General features: G+C 40.0%; 1 protein-coding gene across 5 annotated transcripts in view; it reads right to left on the bottom strand.

Annotated features, from left to right (window-relative positions):
* Window positions 1-23,261, bottom strand: part of Smg7 (SMG7 nonsense mediated mRNA decay factor) — a 68,063-nt gene extending 44,802 nt beyond the window's left edge. For 2 of the 5 annotated variants that reach the window (XM_036202146.1, XM_036202148.1), the window contains exon 1: window positions 22,967-23,105. In XM_036202146.1, the coding sequence (XP_036058039.1) occupies window positions 22,967-22,995 (29 nt within the window). In that variant the 5' untranslated portion in view covers window positions 22,996-23,105. Of the gene's footprint in view, window positions 1-352; window positions 491-22,966 lie in introns of all 5 variants that reach the window. The other 3 variants (XM_036202145.1, XM_036202147.1, XM_036202149.1) reach the window with 3 other exon arrangements.
* Window positions 23,262-24,003: the final 742 nt, after the last annotated feature.

The following is a 24,003-nucleotide window of genomic DNA, read 5'->3' as shown; positions in this document are numbered from 1 at the left end:
CACATATACATTAAGTTAAAAAAAAAAACAAACATTTCATATGAAAAAGATGAATCACATGTCTCTAGACTTATAAATACTCACTTTATATCTAAACATCAAAATTCCTGAAATGTACCTCAGTACATTTTTAAGTTTCCTTGGACCACAAGGTATTAATGCTAATGTCAAAGTAAACCTAGCTTAGTTTCTCACAAAGCCACACAAGCAAAAATAGAATCTTTAGCATATCCTTTCCATATCCTTCAGGAAGTCTCAAATTCTTTTCGAAATGTCCACTGAATATGAAAAATTTAATATATACTTTGGAAATTAATAACAATGCAGAAATCCCTTGTAATTTTTATCCTACCTAATATTACTTGATTTCAGATGCTCCTCTGATTTCAAGTTTCCGGTCCTCATCTGGGACTAAATGAAACGTGTTCTCCCACAGTGACTATCTGCAAGAACATCCAATTTCTCACAAGGTAGAATGGTTTAAGACACTCTAGATAGAGGAGAGGAGGGAAATACAAGTTAACACAAAACATAGAGAACGCCCCGGAGAAAAATTTTTAAAAATTTGAAATGACTTAATTACAAAGTTTTTCTCCTTTTTATTTTAGTTTCTTAAAACATCTTTAAATGTTGTTCTGTATATATTTCTAACTGGTTTTGGTTTTAGACCCTAAACACTGCTCTCCTGTGCTTCACTGTTTACAAGCTGAGTGACCTCTACAGGATAGTGTGACATCAGTTTCCTAGCAGGGATTGGCAGAGACTGCCCTGGTATATATAACATTAAAACAGACTCTTTCTTTTTTCTTTTCTTTCTTTCTTTCTTTCTTGAGGCTGGGTTTCTCTGTGTCAAGAGCTCTGGCTGTCCTGGAACTCACTGCATCTAGAGTGCTGGGATTAAAGGCGTGTGCCACCACCGCCCAGCAACAGGTGGACTTTTAACCAATAGAAAAATCACATAAAAGCAATTAAACACAGGTACAGGTGGTATGAATGATGTTTAAATTCTAAGATTAGCAGAGGTCAGGTTTTTTGGTTTTCATTTAGTCATTGAATAATAGTACTTGCTCATTTTTATGTAAGACACACCGCATTAAGGAAGGAATATACACTGATGAAATAGTCCTTGCTAGTGATGTAATACAGAACATATAAACAGATCAACAAAGAAGCAGGTAATAGAAGGTAGTGGTTAAAAAGCGTGGCTCCAGAATCATGTGCTATCAGTAGGGTGATAGAAAGTAAGTCACAGGAAAAAACAATTTCCTGAGGTACTAACTCAAAAGACTTGAGCAAAGTGAGTTAATTATTGGCAATTGATCATTATTTAAGTTTACAGTTCTTATGTGCTAGACATTATACTGAAGTGTTCATTATATATGATCTCACAGAATGGGGGCATAAGAAGAGACACTGCTATGCATCTTCTTAGACTGCCTAGGTTCAAATGAAACCCTGCTATTTGCAAGGCATATACTATAAGATGAATCAATGCTCTACATCCCAGTTTGGTTAGAAGATGGAGATAATTAAACAAGCCACCTCACTGAGATGTTCTGAGGATAAAGTAGAATAACACAAGACATTATTACAAGCACTGAAAAAAGTCATCCACTATTGCATTTGTCTTTATCATTTATAGCTAATTACAACTCCCAACCAGCCAAAAAAACATAAATACTACTTTCTTCTACAAATCAGGAACTCCTATTAATCAATTTTAGATAGAACATAAGGGTTTCAATAATTTTTAACATTAAAATATGTCTTAACAGAAATGTCAAACGTGCAGGAAGGGGCTTTGTTGTTATACTTTAAAAGCATATATTCATGGGAAAGGAGGAGATAAAGCAATTCTAACTTCCTTGACATAGCAACTCAGATGGCAGAGCCTCGAACTGTTACTGTGATTTCTTGCTACCCTGCTGCCTCTCAGCATCTGTGTCTGTATCTGTGCTTCCACTCAACCTGGAATGTACTCTCACTTCTTCATCTGGCCCGCTCACTCTCGGCTAGAGCAAAAACAGAGTAACTCCTGTTTGAAAGGTGTGGGTTAGCCACTTATTCCAGTACCTGTGTGCATGCAGTTTCACTACAGCACTATACAAATAAATAAGTTGCTTATATATTTTTCTACTAAAGAAAGTCTGATCTATTCAGACACATACACACACAACACATATACATATATGTATAGATATAAAACACCCAGCATGGTACTTACAATGACATTCACCCAAATAAATATAAATCAATGTGGACGATGTCTCAATTTAAAGTCGGGATCCTAAAATTTGGTTACTAAAAGCTTTATACTAGGTTTAAGGTTATTTCAGAAAAAAATAAAATAAAATAAAAACAAGAAATCTGAGAACCAAGAATATCAGACTTTTTTTTTTTTTTAAGTTCAGGAAATACACCACCTTATATAATTAAAGAAACACATGAGCATTTACTTGTCTCTCTAAAAATCCAGATTCTGCTTTCATCAAAGTGGATTTATGTAGTATGTATCAAACAGTAAATAACTGTACAAAAATTAAAACATGAGAGACACAATAGAAAGTTATTTTTTCTGATCTCAATTTTTAGATTAGATGAGATATACCAGAGCAATAGTTTTCAAATAGCCTTTTATAAAACACTTGATTCTTTGTAATAACACCTATACCTTCCCGAAGTATGCAGGCAAAGCAAACTTAAAACATTAAAATGAATAAACATGTCCTACAACAGAGAAAAAAATAAAAAAGAAAGCAATTTTAATTAAATTAGCATCATGATAGACAAACAGCCAGAAGAGTGCCTTAAAAACAACAGTGAGGGGCTGGAGAGATGGCTCAGTGGTTAAGAGCACGGCCTGCTCTTCCAGAAACCACATGGTGGCTCACAACCATCTCTAGTAGGATCTGATGCCCTCTTCTGGCATAAAGTTGTACATGGAGATAAAGCACTCACTCACATACATAAATAATGAAAGCTTAATAAAAAAAAAAAAAAAAAGGCCAGGTGGCGGTGGTGCACACCTTTAATACCAGCACTCTGGGAGGCGGAGGCAGGCAGATCTCTATGAGTTCGAGGCCAGCCTGGGCTACCAAGTGAGTTCCAGGAAAGGTGCAAAGCTACACAGAGAAACTGTCTTGAAAAACAAACAAACAAAAAGTGAAGTAAACAGATATTTGTATGTGAATAGCAGAAGCAGGAAACTTGAAAGAGTAGAAAATATAATTGAAACTAGTGTTAATGCAAATTAAAAGAAAAATGAGACCCCTCTATGCTATTAAAATGGTCAAATCCAGAGCACTGATGGGGGTGTGGCTCAACAGGCACTCTCCTTGACTGTTAATGGTTGCACAAAGGAGTACAACCAATGGAGAACAGTCTGGCAGCTTCTTACACTTGACACCCATTCAAACGATTCAGAAATTGTGCTTCCAGCACCTACACAAACAAAATGAAAACTTGTGTCTACACATTCTGGACACAGATTCTTACAGCAATTTTATTCATTATTATCAAATCCTGGAAGCAACCAAGATGCCCTGCAACAGGTGAATAGTCTATGGTACATCCTGACAACTACTGATTATTTAGCACATGAAAAAGGAGAAAGAGACCTTGACACATATTGTTAAGGGAAAGAAGTCAATCTGAAACAGCTAAATGTGATTTTTAACTGTATGACAAACCGGAAGAGAAAACTATGGTGACAGAAAGAACTTCAGTGAGGGCCCAAAAGTGCTCTGAAGATGTTTTTAAGTCTAAAAAGGAAAGGAAAAAAGAAAACACAAGTTTTGATTCTATCCTTTGACATTGGAAAAAGTAATCATGGTCCTTTACATAATGTAAAGTACCAAATACATTTAGATTAGGGACGTACAAAGTCCAAATCCTAACTTGCAGTAGGAATATGATATGGGAGGTGAGCAAGTGAATTAAACAGCTAGCAGCAATATTTAAGACACTGAGTTAACTACAAAGAGAATCTATTACAGTACTTTGCTGAAATTTAAAAAGAGATGGAAAAGTCAAATGTTTACCAGAAACCATTACTTAGCCCACATTTTCCACTTTATTGAGACAGCTCCCTTTATAATTGACTTTCCTATCTGATCTAAGAAATGGGTTCCATAATCAAGTAATTTAACAAATGAACCCTGACACAGGTCACAGAGAGTGATCACACACTTCCTGACATCTGCACTCTTCTCAACTCTCTTCACACACTGACCTGGTTTCTTGTGTCATTTTCTTTGACTTGATGGGCATTTGTGCTCACCCTTTTCTAACACCATCTCACAGAATAAAGCTGGGGACGAGAGACCACTTAAAACAGACCTGATCTTCTCAACTATTACAGCCATCCAAGAGTGAACGAATAAGACCATGAAGGGTCAGCACCAACTTGAGCTAGCCTGAGATGAAGGCTTCTGAGCCAAATCTCTGGAGACTTTGAAGACATGACATGACCTGCCTTAGATTTATCTATCAGGTTCCACTGGGCTGTTATATTAAACACTGACTGACTCACCAATAGGCAGCAATGAGGAGATGGTAGATGTGAGCAGACTCTAGCAAATAACATTTGTCAACAGACTGACGCTGGGGTATGGGACATGGATCAAGAGGGTTCCATGGTTTTCAGTAGAAAAAAACTGGGAGACTTTAGCACTTATTAATGGAGAAGACAATAGAAGTAGGTGTTAGAAGGAGAGTTCAACAACAATACTCGGCAGGTGATGCTGTATAAAAGCACTTGCTATTATTTTTGATAATGATAAAATCTGAGATTATTAGATATGCAGGGAAATGTCAGTGTCTCTTTTAGGATCTGGGTTTAAAGGAAACACTGTAAGTATTGGTGCTCGTCCAAAAATAACCAGTATACAGATGTGATTTGTTTAAAGCCCAGGGTAGCATTGCCAGAAGAGTGTAAGAGGATAGTAGTCACACCTTAATCATAAATATTGACTACTGATTATGATTTAAGCTGCCATTTTAAGCAGTGTGTAATCCACCTACACATCTCCTTTTATTAAACCTGAACAAGTCCAGGAAATCTTTTTAGCTTCTATCTCAAGTTCTTTTCCAGGAGGTTTCTCTATACCCTTCACATACTCTGTAAGGAATAATAAAGGTAAGAACCATGGCTGAATTCCTATCAGGAAAAAGGCAAGTGAGAGGCATCATTTTCAAAGTCTAGAAAAAAGAAGAAAACTTCAACCAATTTAATTTTATATCTAACAAAAATACCTTTCAAAATCAAAGGGAAAATAAATAACATTTTCAGAAGTACAAGAACTAAGGACTTTTATGGCAACAGATCAATACCCACAAAGAGTATTAAAATAGGCCGGGCGGTGGTGGCACATGCCTTTGATCCCAGCACTTGGGAGGCAGAGGCAGGTGGATCTCTGTGAGTTCGAGGCCAGTCTGGTCTACAAAGTGAATTCCAGGAAAGGCGCAAAGCTACACAGAGAAACCCTGTCTCAAAAAACCAAAAAAAAAAAAAAAAAAAAGAAGTATTAAAACAAAAGCTTTTCAGGATGAAAGAACATACCAAATGGAAATGTGAAACTAAGCAAAGAGGTGACAATTTCAACAAATAATAGACCTATGAGTAAATATAAAAATAGTATTTTACAGTCGGGCGGTGGTGGTGCACACCTTTGATCCCAGCACTCGGGAGGTAGAGCAGGTGGATCTCTGTGAGTTTGAAGCCAGCCTGGGCTACACAGAGAAATCCTGTCTCCAAAACAAAACAAAACAAAACAAGACAAAAATAGCATTTTACTTCTTGCTTTAAAATTTAAAAAAATTATGATCTACTTCAAGCAAAAAGTACTAATTATAGAGATTAAAACAAATATAGATGTTTGCCAACAGTACCAGGCAAAAAGAAGGGAAGAGTAATGAGTTCAGGCATGGTGGTGTATGTCTTTAAACCTAGAACTTTGAAGGCTGAAGCATGCTGAAGTCAGCATAGGCAACATGAGATGCTGTCTCACACACACACAAATAAAAAAGGGAAGAAGGAGTGAAAGAAATGAAAGTATATTGTTATAACATTTTATACTGGGGTTGGGGATTTAGCTCAGTGGTAGAGCGCTTGCCTAGCAAGCACAAGGCCCTGGGTTTGGTCCTCAGCTCTGGAAAAAAAACAAAACAAACAAACAAACAACATTTTATACTAACACATAATGAGTAGAAATAAAACAAAGAAGAAAAACAGAAAAATCTACAATTATTTAGACACTTCAAAATCCATCTTTCAGTAAATAATAGGATAAGCAAGGCAGAAAACCAGTAAGGTTAGATCAATACTACCAACCAAACTATTTAATATCTACAGAATATCCTGCCCAACAAAACATTTTTTTTCCAACTGCACATGAAGTCACTGAGATAGATAACAAACTGAACCATAAAACAAGTTTTCATAAATTTAAAGGAACTAAAATCACACAAATACAAATTAATTTGGAAAGCCAGCTGCAATTAGTTGTTTACATTAAGAAATGTTTGCCAAATTCTTCAAATATCTAAAAAATTATTTATTTCTAAATAACCAGAAATCAAAGGAGCAATTCCAAGATAATTTGAAAATGTATTAAACCAAATGAAAATGAAAATGTGCATAATATATATGTAGTATGCAGCAAAGGGAGTAGGGAGGTAGGTATTCAGAGCTTTGAGTGTTTATACAGAAGAGAAGGTCTAAAGCACTGATCTAAGCATCCACTGTAAGAAGCTGGACAAAGGGGTATACTCCATTCAAATAAAATGGAATGAAGAAAACAATGTAAAGAAAGTAAACAGAAAATAAGTAAGAACCAAAGGTCATTTCTTTGTAATTCACTTGTAATTACCCCCCCCTAATGATCTATAGTTATAAAGCAATTTCAATAAAAACCCCAGCATACGACTTTTGTGGAAATTGGTAGGCAAGTTTCATGTTTATCTGGAAACACAAGTATTTATAATGGTAACAATTTTTTAAATGAATAATGTTTGGGAATTTGTTTGTTACCTGATTTCAAAACCTACTACAGCTGGGCAGTGGTGGTGGCACATGCCTTTAATCCCAGCGCTCAGTGGGTCTCTGAGTTCAAGGCCAGCCTCGTCTACTGAGGGAGTTCCAGGATAGCTAGAGCTATACAGAGAAAACCTGTCTCAGAAAATAAAATAAAACAAAGATCTAAAGAGCTATAGTAAGCAAGGGAATGTAGGGGGAGACACACAGATCAAGAGCCAAATATAAACATCCACTGACAGCAGGGCGGTGGTGGCGCACGTATTGAATACCAGCACTCTTGGGAGGCAGAGCCAGGCAGATCTCTGTGAGTTCAAGGCCAGCCTGGGCTACAAAGAGAGTTCTAGGAAAGGCACAAAGCTACACAGAGAAACCCTATCTTGAAAAAGAAAAAAAAAATCTACTGATGTACTGATTGTGGTGGTCTGAATAAGAATAGCATCCACAGGACTGTTGGGAGTGGCACTACTTTAGAAGGATTAGGAGTGACCTTGTTGGGGTACATGTGGGCTTGCAGAAGGAGGTTCATCACTGGGGGTGGGCTTTGAGGCTTCAAAAGCCCAACCTAGGCCTAGAGGCTCTCTTCCTGCTGCCTGTGGTTTGAGATATAGAACTCTCAGTTACCTATCCAGCATACTGTTCGCCTGAGTGCCACCTTGCATCTCACCCTGATAATGGTAAACCTCTGAAACTATAAGCAAGCCCCAATTAATGTTTTCTTATCCTAAGAGTTGCTGTGGTTATATCATCTCTTCACAGCAAATAAAGCACTGACAAAGACACTTACGTACATGTGTATGTAAATATGTGTTTTTCTACATAGCCAATTATTGACAAAAGCACCAACTTAAAGGAGAAAAAAATCTCAACAAATGATGATCAACTGGATGAAAAAAATTTAACTAGAAAACCTCAGGTAATATATCACAACATATACAAAACTGATTCAAAATAGACTGCAGATTTACTATAAAATTTCTCATAGAAAATTTAGAAGTAAATGGAGTAACTTTTAACTACTAGCTTTGGTTTAAATGTTCTCTCTTCCCAAATGCATGCTGAAATTTAAACTCCAATGCAACAATATTAAGAGGTGCTGACTCTTGGAAATGAGTACTATATGAAGTCTACATCCTTAAGAATGGGACTAGTGCCTTACAGGTAGGGCTCATTGTGACCATGATCTCAGACCCGTGCCAATACCCAGAATGGACTTCACATTCCCAATCAGGGAGGAATAAATCTCTGATGTTTATAAATGACTGGACTGGATTAGAAGACACAATGTGGCTGGCATCTTGAGATATGATAGCACAGGAAAAGTAAAAGTCTGTGTTGTTTCTAAACATAATGCTTATTTGAATTAAACTGCATTTATAAATGCAAATTCTTGATTCATATAAATGACTGAGGACGTGTTAACTAATAATAGTGGTAGCAACATAGTATTACCATTTCCCCCCCTTGATGTTCTAATTTTATTTAATTCATATATAATTGTAACAACAGATTATTCAAAGCCATTAAGAATAGAAGTTGAACTGGGTAGATAACCCAGTTGCTGGAGATGTTCCTCAGTTGGCACAGTACTTGTCTAGCATCCAGAAAACTTTGAGTTTAATTCCCCAAAACTCAAAAACCAGGTGAGGTAGCAGAGGTCTGTAATCTAGTTTTCCACAACCTCAGCTCTCAGAAGGCAAAGATCTGAAATTCAAGGTTAACCTCAGCTACATAGCTTGAAGACAGCCTAGATTCTAGGACACTTGGCCTCAAAAAAAGGAGGGAGGGAGGGATGGAGGGAGGAAGAAAGAAAGAAAAGGAGAGGAGGGGGAGGGAGGGAAAAAAAGATTGAAGTTTGAAGTTAACTTTTATCATTTAGTGCCCATTCTGGCCCTGATACCCTACACAGCTATCCCTTGGTATTCATAGGGGATTAGTTCCTGGACTTACCAACATACACAGATGCTTCAGCTCTCAGAAAATATGCTACGGTTGTATGTAACTTACACACATCTTTCTATATACTATAAATCATCTCTAAATTATTTCTAGTACCTAATACAAGGTAAATGCTTAGTAAATTAACTGTCAAGGTACTATACAGTTTAGAGAATGACAACTAGAAGGAAAAAAATCCATAAATAGTTAATACAGACGCAGTTTTACTGCTGTTGCTGGGAACTGAACTAAGGGGCTTCATGCATATGAACTCTATCATGGAGCTACCCTTCCCTCCCAGGCCCAAAGGTTGTTTTGTTTGGGGGGGTGGGGTGTGATATGTTTTTCGTGAATGTATTTGATGCAGGGTTGGCTGAATCCATAGATGTGGAGCTGGCAAAGGTTCTGTGATTCCTTCTAGCTGTTGTATACTAAGATCTTATACTATAATTAAAAATTATTTGCAATCAGTCTATGCTATGATCTCATTTTACTTTACATAAATTTTTTTATTTATGTGATGTGGATGGGTGTTTTGTCTACACATACATCATGTGCATGCCTGGTGCTCATAAAAGTCAGAGGGAATGTTGGGTTGTCAGAACATTGGGTGACATTACAGTTGGGAATCACCATGTGAGTTTTGGGATTGAACCCCAGTCCTCTGGAAGAGCAGCCAATGCTTTTAACCACAATGCCTTTTCTCCAGCCCCGTATGATAACTTTTTATTTGCCTATTTGGTATCTCACCAAAACTGATCCATTAACTATTCTATTTAAAACCCATACTTTTATTTCCTATGTCCATAAAAATCACTATGCTTATTCCCTGTCAACTTCAGTATCTTCTCTTTACCTCTCCTTCATTCTTCGTATCTAACCAGTTACTAAAACCCATTGACTGCATCCTTGCAAAATCTCTCAATAATGCTTCCCATTATCCCAATAATCCTGATGCAGGCTCTCATCTATGTCATGACTTCTTTTGTAGAGTTCCCAAAATCTACCATGCCAATTTAAAACACACCAATTTACAATCCAAAAGCACATAAAGCCTTTCATCCATAGTTCTCCTTGAATAAATACGTTGGATAACTACTGTCCTGTTTAGAATTTTTTGTCAACTTGACAAGCCAGGGTCATCTGGGAAAAAGAAATTACAATTGAGAAAATGCCTCCATTAAGTTGGTCTGTAGGTCTATGGAGTATTGTCTTGATTAATGACTGACGTAGGGAGGGCCCAGTCCACTGTGGGCTGTGCTACTCCTGGGCAGGATGAGTAAGCTACGGTAAACAAGCTAGGTAGCAGCATTCCTCCATGGTACCTGCTTTAGTTTCTGTCTTCAGGTTTCTGCCTTGGCTTATAATAGGTAAGCTAAATAAAACTTTTCCTTCCCAACCAAGTTGATTTTGGTCATGTTGTTTATCAAAGCAATATAAAGCAAATTAAGGCAACTATAATTAAAGATAACAATCGGAGAGCCAGGTGTGGTGGCACATACCTTTAATCCCAGTGTTCAGGAGGCAGAGGCAGATGGATCTCTGAGTTTGAGGTCAGCCCAGTCTGTAGAGTGAGTTTCAGGGCAGCCATGGCTACATAGAGAAATCCTATCTAAACAAACAAACAAAAACTACATTTAAACATCAAGGTGATAAATATAATTTCACACAAGGCTTTTTAAACACTTAATAAAAATCCTTTGTTGTAAACTCCTTATGCTCTATATTACTACTGCCCAACAGAAAGAAATATATAACCAAGTTTTCTAGTGATACTGAAAAATGGAAAAGAAACAATGAAATTGGTTTTAATAATATAGTTTAGCTAACCTAACATATCCAAAATATTACCATTCCCACATGTATTCAATGTAAAGCCAATTAAAGATTTTAAATTCTTTCACTCTAAACTGCCAAAGTTTGATTTATACTTCACAATTATACATCTCTAAAATCAGTAACTTAATTTTCAATAACTGGATTTGCACTGAAAGATTTAACTTTTCCCCCTTTTTTAGGTGTCTGAGTGTTTTGCCTGCACAAATGTCTTCTGTTCCCTCTGTGTCTGAAAAGACCAGAATGGGTACTAGACCCCGTGGGATTTGAGTTAGACAACTGAAGAAGGGTAGTGAGACAAGAGAACAGGGTATTGGTAAGGTAGCAAACTGATGTCGAAAGACAGGACTAAAGAAAGAAATAGAAAAACCAGTGTGTAAGAAGTCTTCACTAGAAACACACTAATGCAGGTGGGGCTGTGGTTAGAATGGATCAATGGAGCAGTCAGCATATAGTAAGAGGAAGATAAACAAAAACCTTGAAGAACAGCATTAAATTGTTCTCTTCCCTAAGGAAATACCAATGATAAGAACTCTTGAGAAACAACTCCTTCCTGGATGTTCACAACACATTAGCACATTAAAAGTTATGAGAGAATACAGTTTTACAGTCAGGTAGAGCGGTGCTCATCTGTAATCCTAGTACGAGAGGCCGAGGCGGAAGGATTGCCACAAATTCCACGACAGCATAGGCTACAGAATGAGAACCAGGCCAGCCAAGGTCCTAGATGCTCCTCAAAAGATCCAGTTTCATCAAGTGCTCTTGAACTTGTTTTGTCTTGGAAGTACTGATAACCCTCATGTTTATATATAAGAGAATGCTGACCAACAGAACACATTCTAATATATGCTGCAGTACTAGATAGGTTTGCCATATATAATATAAGTAAAAACATTAAAGGGTCTGCTTTACAAGGAGAGATGAACCTTCAGTACTGGGGAAAATGTGTGGAAATAGGTGCTTTTAGGAAACAACATCAACACTTTCAACTTTGTGATGATCACTCTATGAAAGAAAATACTGCTTCAACTTCCTAGTTTTGCTTGACAGCTTACTATAAATCCATGGCCTAGAACAATGTACATACATTATCAGTTCAACAGGATTCCAGCACACTAAAAATCAAGGTGTCACCATGGCTGCACTGCCTTCTGAAGATTCGGGGGGGGGGGGGGGGGGTGTCAGCATTTTTGCCTTTTCCTGGTTCCAGTGGCTGAATTTCTTCACTCCTGGCCCTCTTCCATCTTCAAAGACAAGAAAGACTGCCATCTCTAATCCTAGCTTTTCTCCACAAGTAAGGGTCCTTGTGATCACACTGGGTCCAGTAGATAATGGCACTTTAAAGTCTGCCAGTTAGCTATGCAAATTCTACCTGAATCCTTAATTTCCTCTCATCAAGTAACACACAGTAAGACATTCACAGGTTTTAAAGATTAGATAATTACACAAAGGCATTTAAAAAGTATAAAATGTATTAATAAAGTAGGATGGTAGCTTCATGCAATGAAGATATTCATTGCACATTACAGACTACCTTCAATTACCCTACAACTATTTATACAATAGCTCCTACCTACTTCAAGAATTATATTAGCAAATTTATAAATTAAATATTAATATATTAAAAATACAGAAAATTAAGTCGATGCAGAAACTAGGCTCTTTGCCCTTCTAAAACTATATTAGACTTCGCATGAGGAAGCTGCAGCTTTTCATGAAATTCTTCTTTCTAGTTTGACCACTAGCAGCAAAATTAAAGCTAGAGAGGCTTAAGGTTACACTGCTAGTATGTAGGGTCAGGGACTTGAACTCAGAACCTAAATACAAATTAAGGCAGTCTTAATTCAAAGATTTTGTTCAGTCAGTTTGATAAACCATGATGCTATCTATCCTAAGAAGCAAAAAACATAAATTATTTTTAAATTAAAAAGTAAATCTGTTGGTTTCTTTTCCTATCCGTTTATAAGCCAGAATTTATAACCAATATCCTCACCATTTTAGTTGTGCTTCTCAAAACGCTCTAATCTTTTTTCCATGGAAGAACAAATGATTGGTTCAGACAAAGAAATGAGATTTTTGTTATAGCTATTTAAATTTGAGAAATGTAATCTTACAGAATTAGATATTAGGCCAGGTGGTGGTAGAGCACAACACCTTTGATCCTAGCACTTGGGGGGCAGAGACAGGTGGATCCCTGTGATTTAAAAGGCCAGCCTGGTCTACAAAGTGAGTTCCAGGTCAACCAGCAACATTATACAGAGAAATCCTGTCTTGAAACAACCCCCCCCCCCAAAGAAAAAGAAGAAAGAAAAAAAAAAAGGTCCAACTTTTTCATTCAATTTCACTACTAAATACCTCATTGCTGTATAATATAATCAAAGAAAATGCAGCTGGGTGGTAGCCTAAGAAAGAAATGGAATCATTTATGACCTAAGAAGCACATTATTAGAATCTAACATACTGCATTATGACTGATGATAGCCTTGAGAGAAGAGAGAAAGAACTTACCTTCTGTAGTCTGTGTACACTGGGCTTGAGGAAACATGCATTAATATGGGAGTTATTTAAATACAACAGACTTTTAGAAAGTTCTCCACTTGAGATGGAGAACAACAAAAGAAAATGCCGTCAGAACTAAGAAGCTAAAGTGTAGTTGGGTGGCAGAACATTTGCCCAGAATGCATGACCTCTGGGGTTCTATCAGAGGCAGAGGTGGGGAACAGGGCACAGTTGAGAACAAAACTCAAAAGTTCCTTATCAAAGATTCTGCAAAGTATTTTTCTTTCCTTACGGCATACCTGCATTAAATCCAAAGGGGCCTCACTTAATCTCAGTAACTAAAGAACCAAGGTATGTATCATCTTACCCCCAATGCTACAGAACTGCTATTCCTATCTCCTTATTACAGGAAGTAAAGAGTCTATAAAACAAATCCTACAATACAAGTTTGCCTTCCGAAACAAACTTGCTAAAACTTTCGTCATCTCCTAAATAACAAGTGTTCTAAATAACTAATACAGCTTAGTTAAGAAGAGCCTACTTACTAAAAGGAAGCGAAAACTCAAGTCTTGTACGTCCCAAAGAAACTACTGCATAAGACATGCCTTTCTCTTTAACTTTTAACTTGGTTACTCCTGCTCATGCTGTAAAACTACACTAAGGCTGCACAATGGCACAAGCTTCTAGTACAGCATTAGACCTCTGAAGAGGGATCACTTGAGCTCGGGAGTTGGACACCAGTCTAAGTAACATATCACACCACCCTGTTTCAAGACCACCAATACCAGGGGCTGAAGAAATAGCGCAGTGATTAAGAGCACTGGCTGCTCTTCCAGGGAACCTGAATTTGATTCCCAGTCCCTATGTGTGCTCACAACTGTCTATAATTTCAGTTCAGGGGATCAGATGCCTTATTCTGGCCTGTGTAAGCACTGCATACATGTGGTACAGAGATCTCTAAAATGGTGTTGGGAAGCTTTCACTGCATCCCTAAAGGGGGAAAAAGGTTCCATTTGCCTGTGAATATTCATGTCTACTGTAGAATACATATGACCAGGTGTACAGACCCTATCCTGCAACCCCAGAACTCAAGAGGCCGAGGCAGGAGTGCAGCCTAGATAAATAGGATAGATGATAGATAAAAAGTTAAGGCACATTCTCTATCACAATATAGCTATAGTGATTAACACATGTGAAATAGAAAAAATAAATAAATAAAAGGAATTACAAGTACCAAAAAAAGAAATAATTTGAATTCAAAGAAAACAGAAATCAATAGAGTAAACAAGAAAGTCATTTAAAAAGTGAAGTAAAACTAGGCCAATGGAGGCTAGAACTTGCTGTAGTTTTAATCTGAAATAAATACGGCATGTTTAGAGACAATGGGCAAATGATTTTAATCATTTTTGTTCCTAATACCATAGACAGAAGTAGATGAGTTATTTTATGAAAGATTAACAATGTCATATTAAGGCATATAATTAAGGGAAAGCCAAATAAAATATTTTTCAAGAATATTAATCTAGAATCAATGCAAAATATGTATTTGTGGTGAGACAGATGGTGTGGAGTCTGAAGAAAAAACAGGGGACCAGAATTTGTTACACTAAGCCATTTCTTCCTATCCACATTCCATTTTCCCAAGAACACAGTAATGAGCAGTATTTAAAGCCTAGTCAATACGTCTTGTGATCTGGAAGAAGTGCAGGCAAGGTACCAGTTGGAGGGTATTTGCACAGTCTGAGTCAAACACTGACAGAAACAGTGAGGAAAAAGGAAAAGCGGGGGAAAGCAACATTTCCAGAGTGGTATAAATACTCCAGAAGACAAGAAAACTAGAAGTCAAAGATGACTGCAAGTCTGAACCTGGGTGGGTGGGATGAGGACAGAATCACAAGGAGCACCTCCAATGAGAAAAAGGAGAGAGCTTAAGGAATTGTATGGGAAGAAGGGAATTATATAAAGCTTATTTATTTACTTACAAGGCCTCAAGTATCCCTCAAGCTGGCTTCAAACTCACACTGTTGTGGAAAGAGTTGTGTTGAGTTTGATATGATAGTTGATGGTAAGATTTAACTGTCAACCTGATACAACCTAGTCACCTGGGAAGAGAGCTGGCCTGTAAGTGACCTCTTAACTAAGTTAACTGATGTGGGAAGACCCAGCCCACTGTAGACAGCACCATTCCCTAGGGAGGGGTTCCTGAACTGTGTAAGAGTGTAAAGAATGAGTTGAGCACAAGCAAGCATTTATGCATTCGTTTTTCTTCAATCTTGACCATAGATATGGTGTGACTAGCTGTTTCAAGTTCCTGCTGCCATGACATCACCACAATGGACTATAGTATGGAATTGTGAGCTACAATAAACCCCTTTCCCGCTAAGTTGCCTTTTTCAGGGTATTTTATTACAGCAATAGAAATGAACTGAAGACAGACAGTAAGACTTCTCAAATGACAAATGCCCAGAAGGTAGTTGCCCAAAATGATTAGTCAGTGCTACAGGCTAACTTTTACATCCCAAAACATATAGTACTTACAATGTACCAGAACCATTCTAAGCACCTTATACATTAACTTTCTATGTAGCAGACAGTTTATTACTTCTGGTTCACAGATACAAGAACAGAGAAATGAAGTACTCATGTGTCTCTAGTAACTTTAAACTTGCCACTAAAAAGCTGCGAAGGTGCTCTACATGTAATAATTCAGTAACTTCCAGTAGTTAGCTTAGGACTACCTAAGGGAAAATTGATGAGAAAGCGTAAGAAATAACACAATGCTTAGAGGAAAAGGGACTCATGCTATGTCTACAGTTTGGAACTGGAACATCATCCATGCTTGGTCCCTGGATTGGTACTACTGGTAGGTTATGGAACTCTCAGGAGGTAGGGATCTCATAGAAGGCTTGAGATCACTGAGCACATGTGTACCCTCAAAGGAGACTGGGTATGAGTCTTTTGTTCTGCTTCTCAGTCACAGTAACATGAATACACACACAATACCTGCAGCCTCACTACAGGCCAAAACTCAACAGAGCCAACTGGCCATGGGCTGAAACCTCCAGAAGCTCAGCTAAAACAAATTTGTTCTCTCAGCAAGCTGATAATGTAGGAATGATATAATGATGTAAAACTAACATACTATGCATATATATTCTTTAAATTAGTGTTCTCAACTGGCAAAGAATTTACACTCCAGGCAACAGCTCACAATGTATGATGACATTTTTGGTTATCATAAAAAAAGAAGCCGGGGCAGTGGTGGCACATGCCTTTAATCCCAGCACTCGGGATGCAGAGCCAGGCAAATCTCTGTGAGTTCGAGGTCAGCCTGTGCTACCAAGTGAGTTCCAGGAAAGGTGCAAAGCTACACAGAGAAACCCTGTCTCGGGGGGGAAAAAAGGAAAAAAAGGAAGGAAGGAAGGAAGGAAGGAAGGAAGGAAGGAAGGAAGAAAATTGGGGGAGAATGATATAGGCATCGGTTGGATACAGACTAGGGAGGCTAGGCTGCCAATGGCCCCAAGTGCACAAGACAAACCATGCCCATACATATGAAGAATATTTAGCCCACTATGTCAACCAAGTGCCAAGCTTTGCAAAAACCCCTTTCCAAATGAAGCAAACAAGAAAAAACAGACAACCAGAGTTGTTGATTAGTGTGCCAGAGATTTCTAAAATTTTCTTTTAACAATTAGAGTCACCTTTCTTCCCACTGACTAAAAATTGGGCTGCAAACAACTTTCCTAAGCAGCTCCATTGCATGTTAACCTGCAAGGAGTTGGTTACAAGTTCTCATTTACTATGTGACATTTGCCAAATCACTTATTTTCCTGTAACTGATGGTTAGCTCTTCTTAGTTCCGATCTCCTGGGCCTTTTTGCTCAGCCTAGCTACAGCAATGAAATACACTTTATGGCACATTTCAACAACAGTACGTGATACTCACCCACCAGTAACCTGCATACAAATGAACAAGCCACTTTCTGCAAGACCTCTATCTGCTCACCTCTGAACAAGACCATAAATTAAACTATAACCTATCTAAACTTTTAGGCACGAATTCACACAACTAATGAAAATCTAAAAATCTAGCCAATGTTAGAGATGTAACTAAGGACTCAAACAACTCAATACAGTGTAGAACAAACTAGTCCTTTTACAGTATAAACCATTCCCCACCCCAACAAGTGCCTCATGAGAAACTGGCTCTACTAGTGGGTCCAGATCTTACTTAAACCTATCCATTAAAAACATCAACAAAAAGCTCAGTGATTGCTTCCTCTACCATAAAGACAGAGGACAGCAGCTGTGAGAAAGCAAAGACATGAAACACAGCTAAGACAGGAAGTATACATTTTTAATCCAACTGAAACCACAAAGGAAGCAGAAATTAGCCAAGATAATAAAGCCAGTATTAATATTAATATTCAAGCAGGTAATGTGCTATTAACATTATTATAACCAAAATTTATAAGCCTCAAGTTATTTAAAAAAAAAAAAAAAAAAGCCCTATTGGGTCACCCAGCCATGTCTGACTGATTTTCTGGAATTGAGGCTACTTCACACCCTAGAAAGGTGAAGAGTGGTGGGGAAGCAATGGATCACAAGGATTAAAATCAGTGTACAGCTTGCAACTCTTTCTGAGGCTTCCCACCTGACTCAGCACTGCCAGACTGTTCTAGAAAGTAGAGCCCACTCCACTTAGTCGTCTATTTCTCCTAAGACTTTATCCTCCCAGCTCCTCTCACCAGAAGCTACTTTACCCAACCTCAGCCAAGATTTACCATGACGTATTTTATCTTACAATAATATGGAGGTATTTTTCTTCCAATTCAAATAACAACTATTTTTCTGTTGCCTCAAAAACAAACAAACAAACAAACAAAAAAACCCACTGTGGCTGCTGCTTCATTTCTGCTCTAAAGGTTCTAACATGGCATATGACACTAGAGTGCCCTCTCAATAGAGGGTATCAAAGGGGAAAATCTTAACAAAGCAGGTATTTACAGACCTTTTCTGTAAAGGAGTCTAACACCAGAGAATCAACTTCAAGTTGATTTTCACTGAAACACCCAGAGCATAGAAGAAAATTTAAAACAAAGAATGAAGAAAGTAAAGTTGTAAGGTATACAAAATAGAAATAGTACATCACAATGGCAGCAGATGTTATTTGGTAACACCTCTGACACCATTTATAATAGGATTTGACCTGTTTGACTAGTATTGTCAATGGCTATGACTACTCTTCTTTCTCACATTCCAGAACAACCTCGATGTCTTTTCCGTCTTGTACTTTAATGTCTCCTTCCTTCACCCCCATTTTTTCCTGTATGTCCTGGCTAGTTTATTGTCAACTTGACACACAACAGAGTCACCTGGGAAGAGGCCCTTAAGTGGGAAAGAGTCTCCATCAGATTGCCTGTAGGCAAGTCTGTAGGACATTTTCTTGATCAGTTGATGTGGGAGGGTCTAGTATATCGGGGGTGATGCCACTCCTGGACAGATGGTCCTCATGGTTTAGGAAAGCAGGCTGAGCAAGCCAATAAACAGTACCCCTCCACTTCTTTGACAGTTCTTGCCTTGACTTCCCTGAATGATGATGAACTACGAAGTGTAAGATGAAATAAACCCTTTTCTTCCCTAGCTGCTTTTTGGTCATGGTCTTTATCAACAGAAACAGACACCCAAGACAGTGCCTCTGGAATGTTAATTTCCACTCTTTCAAAAAGCCGTTCTTTTAAAGTATAATGTTGTGCCTTACTTATAACCTCACCTATGGCCCAGCCTCACTCACCCTTCTGCCCACAACAGAAAACCTACATTCAATCCAGTCTTTTACACAATGGAAGTGTTAAAGTCTTTTTTTAAAAAATCTTTCATTTTGTCAAAATCAAGAGAAAACACCTGCCTTCTACTTTGATTTGCGTAATATACTCCCCATGTTTCCTACCTAGAAAATTCATTTTTAAGGACATTTCTTAATTTATAAAAATTAAGTCATTTCAACATCTTTTTGAGCAGGAGTCATGCCAGCCTACTAATAGGGAGAAAAATCATACTTCTTACAAAACAAATCTGCAGTCTTATTCACAGTATCATCTCTTTCCTCTACAGAAGTTTTCTTTTCATCTCTGCTATTCCTTTAACTTGAGATGAATTCAGTTCCCTTAATGCCAAGTTCACTCTTTCTTATTCTTACCGAGGCACCTTACTTCACAATCTTCTCACTCTTTGAAACTGCCACCTTGCTCCCTACATTCCCACTACCCTACCAGCTCACTACTGGACACCCCTGCTCACTTACTCCAACAAATTAAAATTCAGCTAAGCGAAAACAGATTTTCATTCTACACACAGGAAAATCTGCAGTTATGCAGTCTAAAAACTGTCCAGTCATGGTATTCTCCTACTGACAAAGGTAGGCAACAAAACTCTTCCCAAAATCAAGGTCACAAGCCACCTCCCCTACGTTTCTATAGAAACAGCTGTTCTGGGGGCTGGAGAGATGGCTCAGCAGTTAAGAGCACTGGCTGCTCTTACAGAGGTCCCAGATTAGATTCCCAGCAACCACATGGCCATTCACAACCATCTGTAACTCCAGTTCCAAAGAATCTGACACCCTCTTCTGTCCTCCATGGACACTGCACATCAATGCAGACATGAATGCAGGCAAAACACCCACACATATAAAATAAAAATAAACCTACTAAATAAAAAAAAAAAAAAACAATACTACTATTTTCAAAGAAACTCAACATAATGCTTCCTTGAAGCTCCCCTCCCCCAGGTCTCTGCCCAGCAGAGGGAAACTGAAGCTAGTACAAATCTCTATTACTGGCCGTCTGCCTCCCGCAAGTACTCTAAGTATCAGAGTCCTGTCAAACTTAAGACTCCATTTCTTTACTTAGGACAGATCCACAAAAGTTAAACTGGCTCTGCAAAACTGTGAAGGGATTCTAGATCCCATGCCTCCCTCTTTTGTTATCAAAGGCAGCTAGAGATGTGTCCGTTATTTAAACTCTGGTCACTCCATTTTCCCCATTCCTCAGAGCTAAATTCACATCAAGCTGTCACTGATTCCATACCTAAGGCTAACCCTTCCCTCTATGCTGATTTATAAAATAGCACAGAAGCTCCTCAAAGCCAGCTTTCTTTGCATTAAAAGTATCAGCCTTTTCCCACTCTGTCATCAAACCCCGAGTCCTACTGCCAAGACCTTATTTTAACCCCTAAACAACCACTATTTTATGACCCATTAATTTTCTCAGAGTATAGCTATGAACCTATAGATTGCCTCTAAACAAGGCATCTCAGATTTCTTTCTTTGAGACAGGGGCTTATGAAACCCAGGATGGCCTTGACCTTGCCAAATGGTGGATGACCTTGAATTTTTGATCTTCCTGCTTCTACTTAAAAGAATGTTAGGATTACAGGCTAGTCACATCACACCCACTTTTATGTAGTGCATGTTAGGCGAGTATTCTACAAATGAAGCAATATCCTAAAGCCCTCAACATAAATTGTCTAATGTCTACCCATTTTATCTATAAAGATCATAAAATTCAAGGCCCTTTTAGCATCAGATTACAGAAAAGCTTTTCCTTAACTACTGTGTTGATTTAAAATACACAGTCTTATTTTATTTTCCTTTCTCGAATTTCACAGGACCTGATAGTGTACTTACCTGTTCATGTTTACTGACTTTCTATTAAGATAAACTTGTCCATGTTCACCAGTGGAGCCTCAGCTCCTACAATATAGAAAGCCCTCAATACACACTTGGGTAAAGAATGAGCACAGATATGCAGCACAGAAAGCTGATCTGAAGCTAGAAGACAAGTGTGTAAATTTGTTTTTACACACCAGCCATATGATCCTCAAATAGTTCACTTTGGGCTCCCTGCCATCCTTAGAATTTAGGTGCTCTTTTCTTTCAAAGCCCAACAAATGTGTAAGTTCTGTAAGAGGGTGGAGTTCTTACTTTCTATTCTTAGCAGTTGGTACAATGCCTTCCATACAGGTGATGGACCAAACAACTGATGAATCATAAGCATATAAATGAGCAAATGAACAAAGGAAGCCTTCCCTGAGTTTTCTCCAGTTGCTCGGGTCATCTCCTGACTCTGGACTCATCAACATGGTGCCTTCAGAAGTGATAACTACCTTCGTTGGTGCTGTACTCACCTAATGGATATTAAGTTGCAAATTCCTTAAGAACTGCCCTGGTAGTTTCTATTTCTAACTACAGCACCTATGTTCATAAGTTAAAGTTTCCTTAATATCGTAAATAATAAGGATGCAGAGAACTTTACAGTATCAGGCATATACGCTGTGCTAAACTCCAGAATTCATGCGTCAAAGGTTCACAGGTCCCACTACTATCCTCTCTGGTATAATGAATAACTACTGTCAAAGACAGAAGAGCCACCTTGTGTATCACATAACAACATACCTTCTCTTGCAATATAAATATATGTGGGTCCACTCTCACACATTGGTTCTTTCACTTCACTAATCTCCAAACAGTTAAGGTAACTTATCCTTCAGTTATCCCATTCAATTCCCTTCTCCACAAGGTAGGAAACCACTTTTTAAAAACCATCTTCCCACAAGACATGCCTTTTTAAAGTTGTTCCTGAAAGACCAGATTTTACGTTCCTAAGTCTTTGCAAGTCCCCAATTAACCTCAGGCTCCAACAATCTTATTTTCCTTTGACATCAAGACTTTATTTTACCCTCTAGCTTCCTTCAAGCTTTTACTCAGAATCCATGAAGCCATCCTGACTGTACAACAGCTATCTTTCCATTCAAAATGTTCTCGACATCAGGTACTGTCAATGCATGTGTGCCTTCTTTAAGTGGGCATCAATCTCTGATTCCCTCCCTCACTCCAGACAGACACACACACACACACACCACCACCACCACCCATGCGTCACTCGATCTCCATCATACAAGTTCCTTACATAGCACTTAATGAATGCACACGACTCACAGAATGGTATCTTCCAACTACAGTTTCTTCTGAGAACATAACCTTGTTCACAGTACCTCCCTCTTCCTTCATCCACTCCCCGCTTTTCGGGCTCCCCCTACCTCTCCAACTAACCACAGAAGGCATTATTTCTCGTACTCCCAAGCCGTGATAAAAGATCAAGCTCCCGTTCCCTGCGGTCTCCCCTTCCTCTCGTGTGCCCTCCAGTCTGTGCCCTTCCCAACCCCCTAGGTGTGCTTTGCTGCCTTCCATCCTCTACTCTCGCCATGCATCGCTCCAGCCAACACTCCACGTTTCCCCTGCTGGGGGAACCAGACCCCTCCACACCTACCCACCTCCAGTCCTGGGGTGCCTCTCCCCACCCTGGCCCGCAGGCTGAGACCACAGGCGCGCGCGCACACACACGCGCACACACACACACACACGTTCTCTTTCACGCTTCCCCAACCTCCCTCCGCTCACCGCCGGCTTCGCGGGACCTCAGCTCGGCCGGCGCGGGGCCAGGCAGCCATGTGTGTGCCCGACCCCTCCCGTAGCTGCCCGAGCCTCCCGGTCCGGGGACAGGAGGACGCTGCAACTCCCCCACCACCTCGGAGTCCGCGGTTCCTGGCCCCCTCAAGCCGCCTCCCGTTCCCACCACGCCTCGGCCGGGCTTCGGCACTCACCGGAGATACTGCGCGCTCTGCAGGCTCATCCTCCGCCGCCGCGTCTCCCCGCGAAGCCTCCGTGGGTCTCTCAGGCTCCTCGGAGCGGCCCCACAGCCCCGCGGGTGCGGGCGGCCGCCGCCATCTTCCTCTCCTCCGACTCCTCCTCGCCCGGCGCGGGGTGGGGGCAGCGTGAGTGAGGCGAGGGGGAGGGAGTAGGGAAAGCGGCTCTAGCTGCGGCTCTGGCCTGTGGGACACAGGGACGCTCCAGCTCGGGAGGGGGAAGAGGAGGGAGAAGGGAAGGGGGCGGGGGAAGAGGAGGGAGAACCAGAGGAAGGAAGTCGGGTTCGCTCTCGCGAGACTTTAGCAGCGCCGGTCCCTCTGGGTGGTTTCCGCTTCTCTATACCGCTCCCTTTTGGGATCAGCAGGTTGTGTGGCGCCTGCGCGCCGGCTGAGGGGGTTGGTGGAGGCGCTTGGCGGCTTTCTAATGGTCCGCCCTTCTCCTCGCGTGCGAGGGGGCAACCCCACGCTCACCGCGAACATCGAGCCCAAAATCAGCCGGGAGTTACACTCAAAGCCTTCCGCCTTTCAGCCCTCCCACTTCTCGCTTCCTCTTTCCACTCCTCCACTTTTCCCCACCGGAAACGCCACCCCTTCCTCCTACAGTTCCGCCCGCCAATTCCTCGACTCTTGTCTTCCCTCGCGCGCCGATGAGTGACGCAAAGGCGTCCCTCTCCCCAGCTGCCCCTCCCCGTGCACTCTTGGAGAGTGTTGGGGGGGAGGGCATAGGGCGGAGCCCAGGGAGAACTAGAAAGGAGACCAATCGGTTTGGGCAGGCCGCTGCCATGGAAACTGGAGGCTGTGGTTGTATTGTCATAGTAACCGGTGTGTGTAGACAGGGTGACCCTCCCCTAGAGGAACGGGTTCCCGGGAAACCGCCCAGGATTCCCCGCTTGGATTCCCTGACCTCTCGAGGCTGGGAATCGAGATTGTCACCGGGCCGTGAAGTCCATTTCCTCCTCCCTTACCAGCCTCCCCGCAGAAATTGCGGGGAGACC

Source organism: Onychomys torridus, chromosome 11 (assembly GCF_903995425.1).
Source record: "Onychomys torridus chromosome 11, mOncTor1.1, whole genome shotgun sequence".
In the NCBI taxonomy this organism is placed as follows: domain Eukaryota; kingdom Metazoa; phylum Chordata; class Mammalia; order Rodentia; family Cricetidae; genus Onychomys; species Onychomys torridus.
The sequence above is the reverse complement of the archived record's forward strand: the minus strand, read 5'-3'. Positions and strand labels throughout refer to the sequence as shown.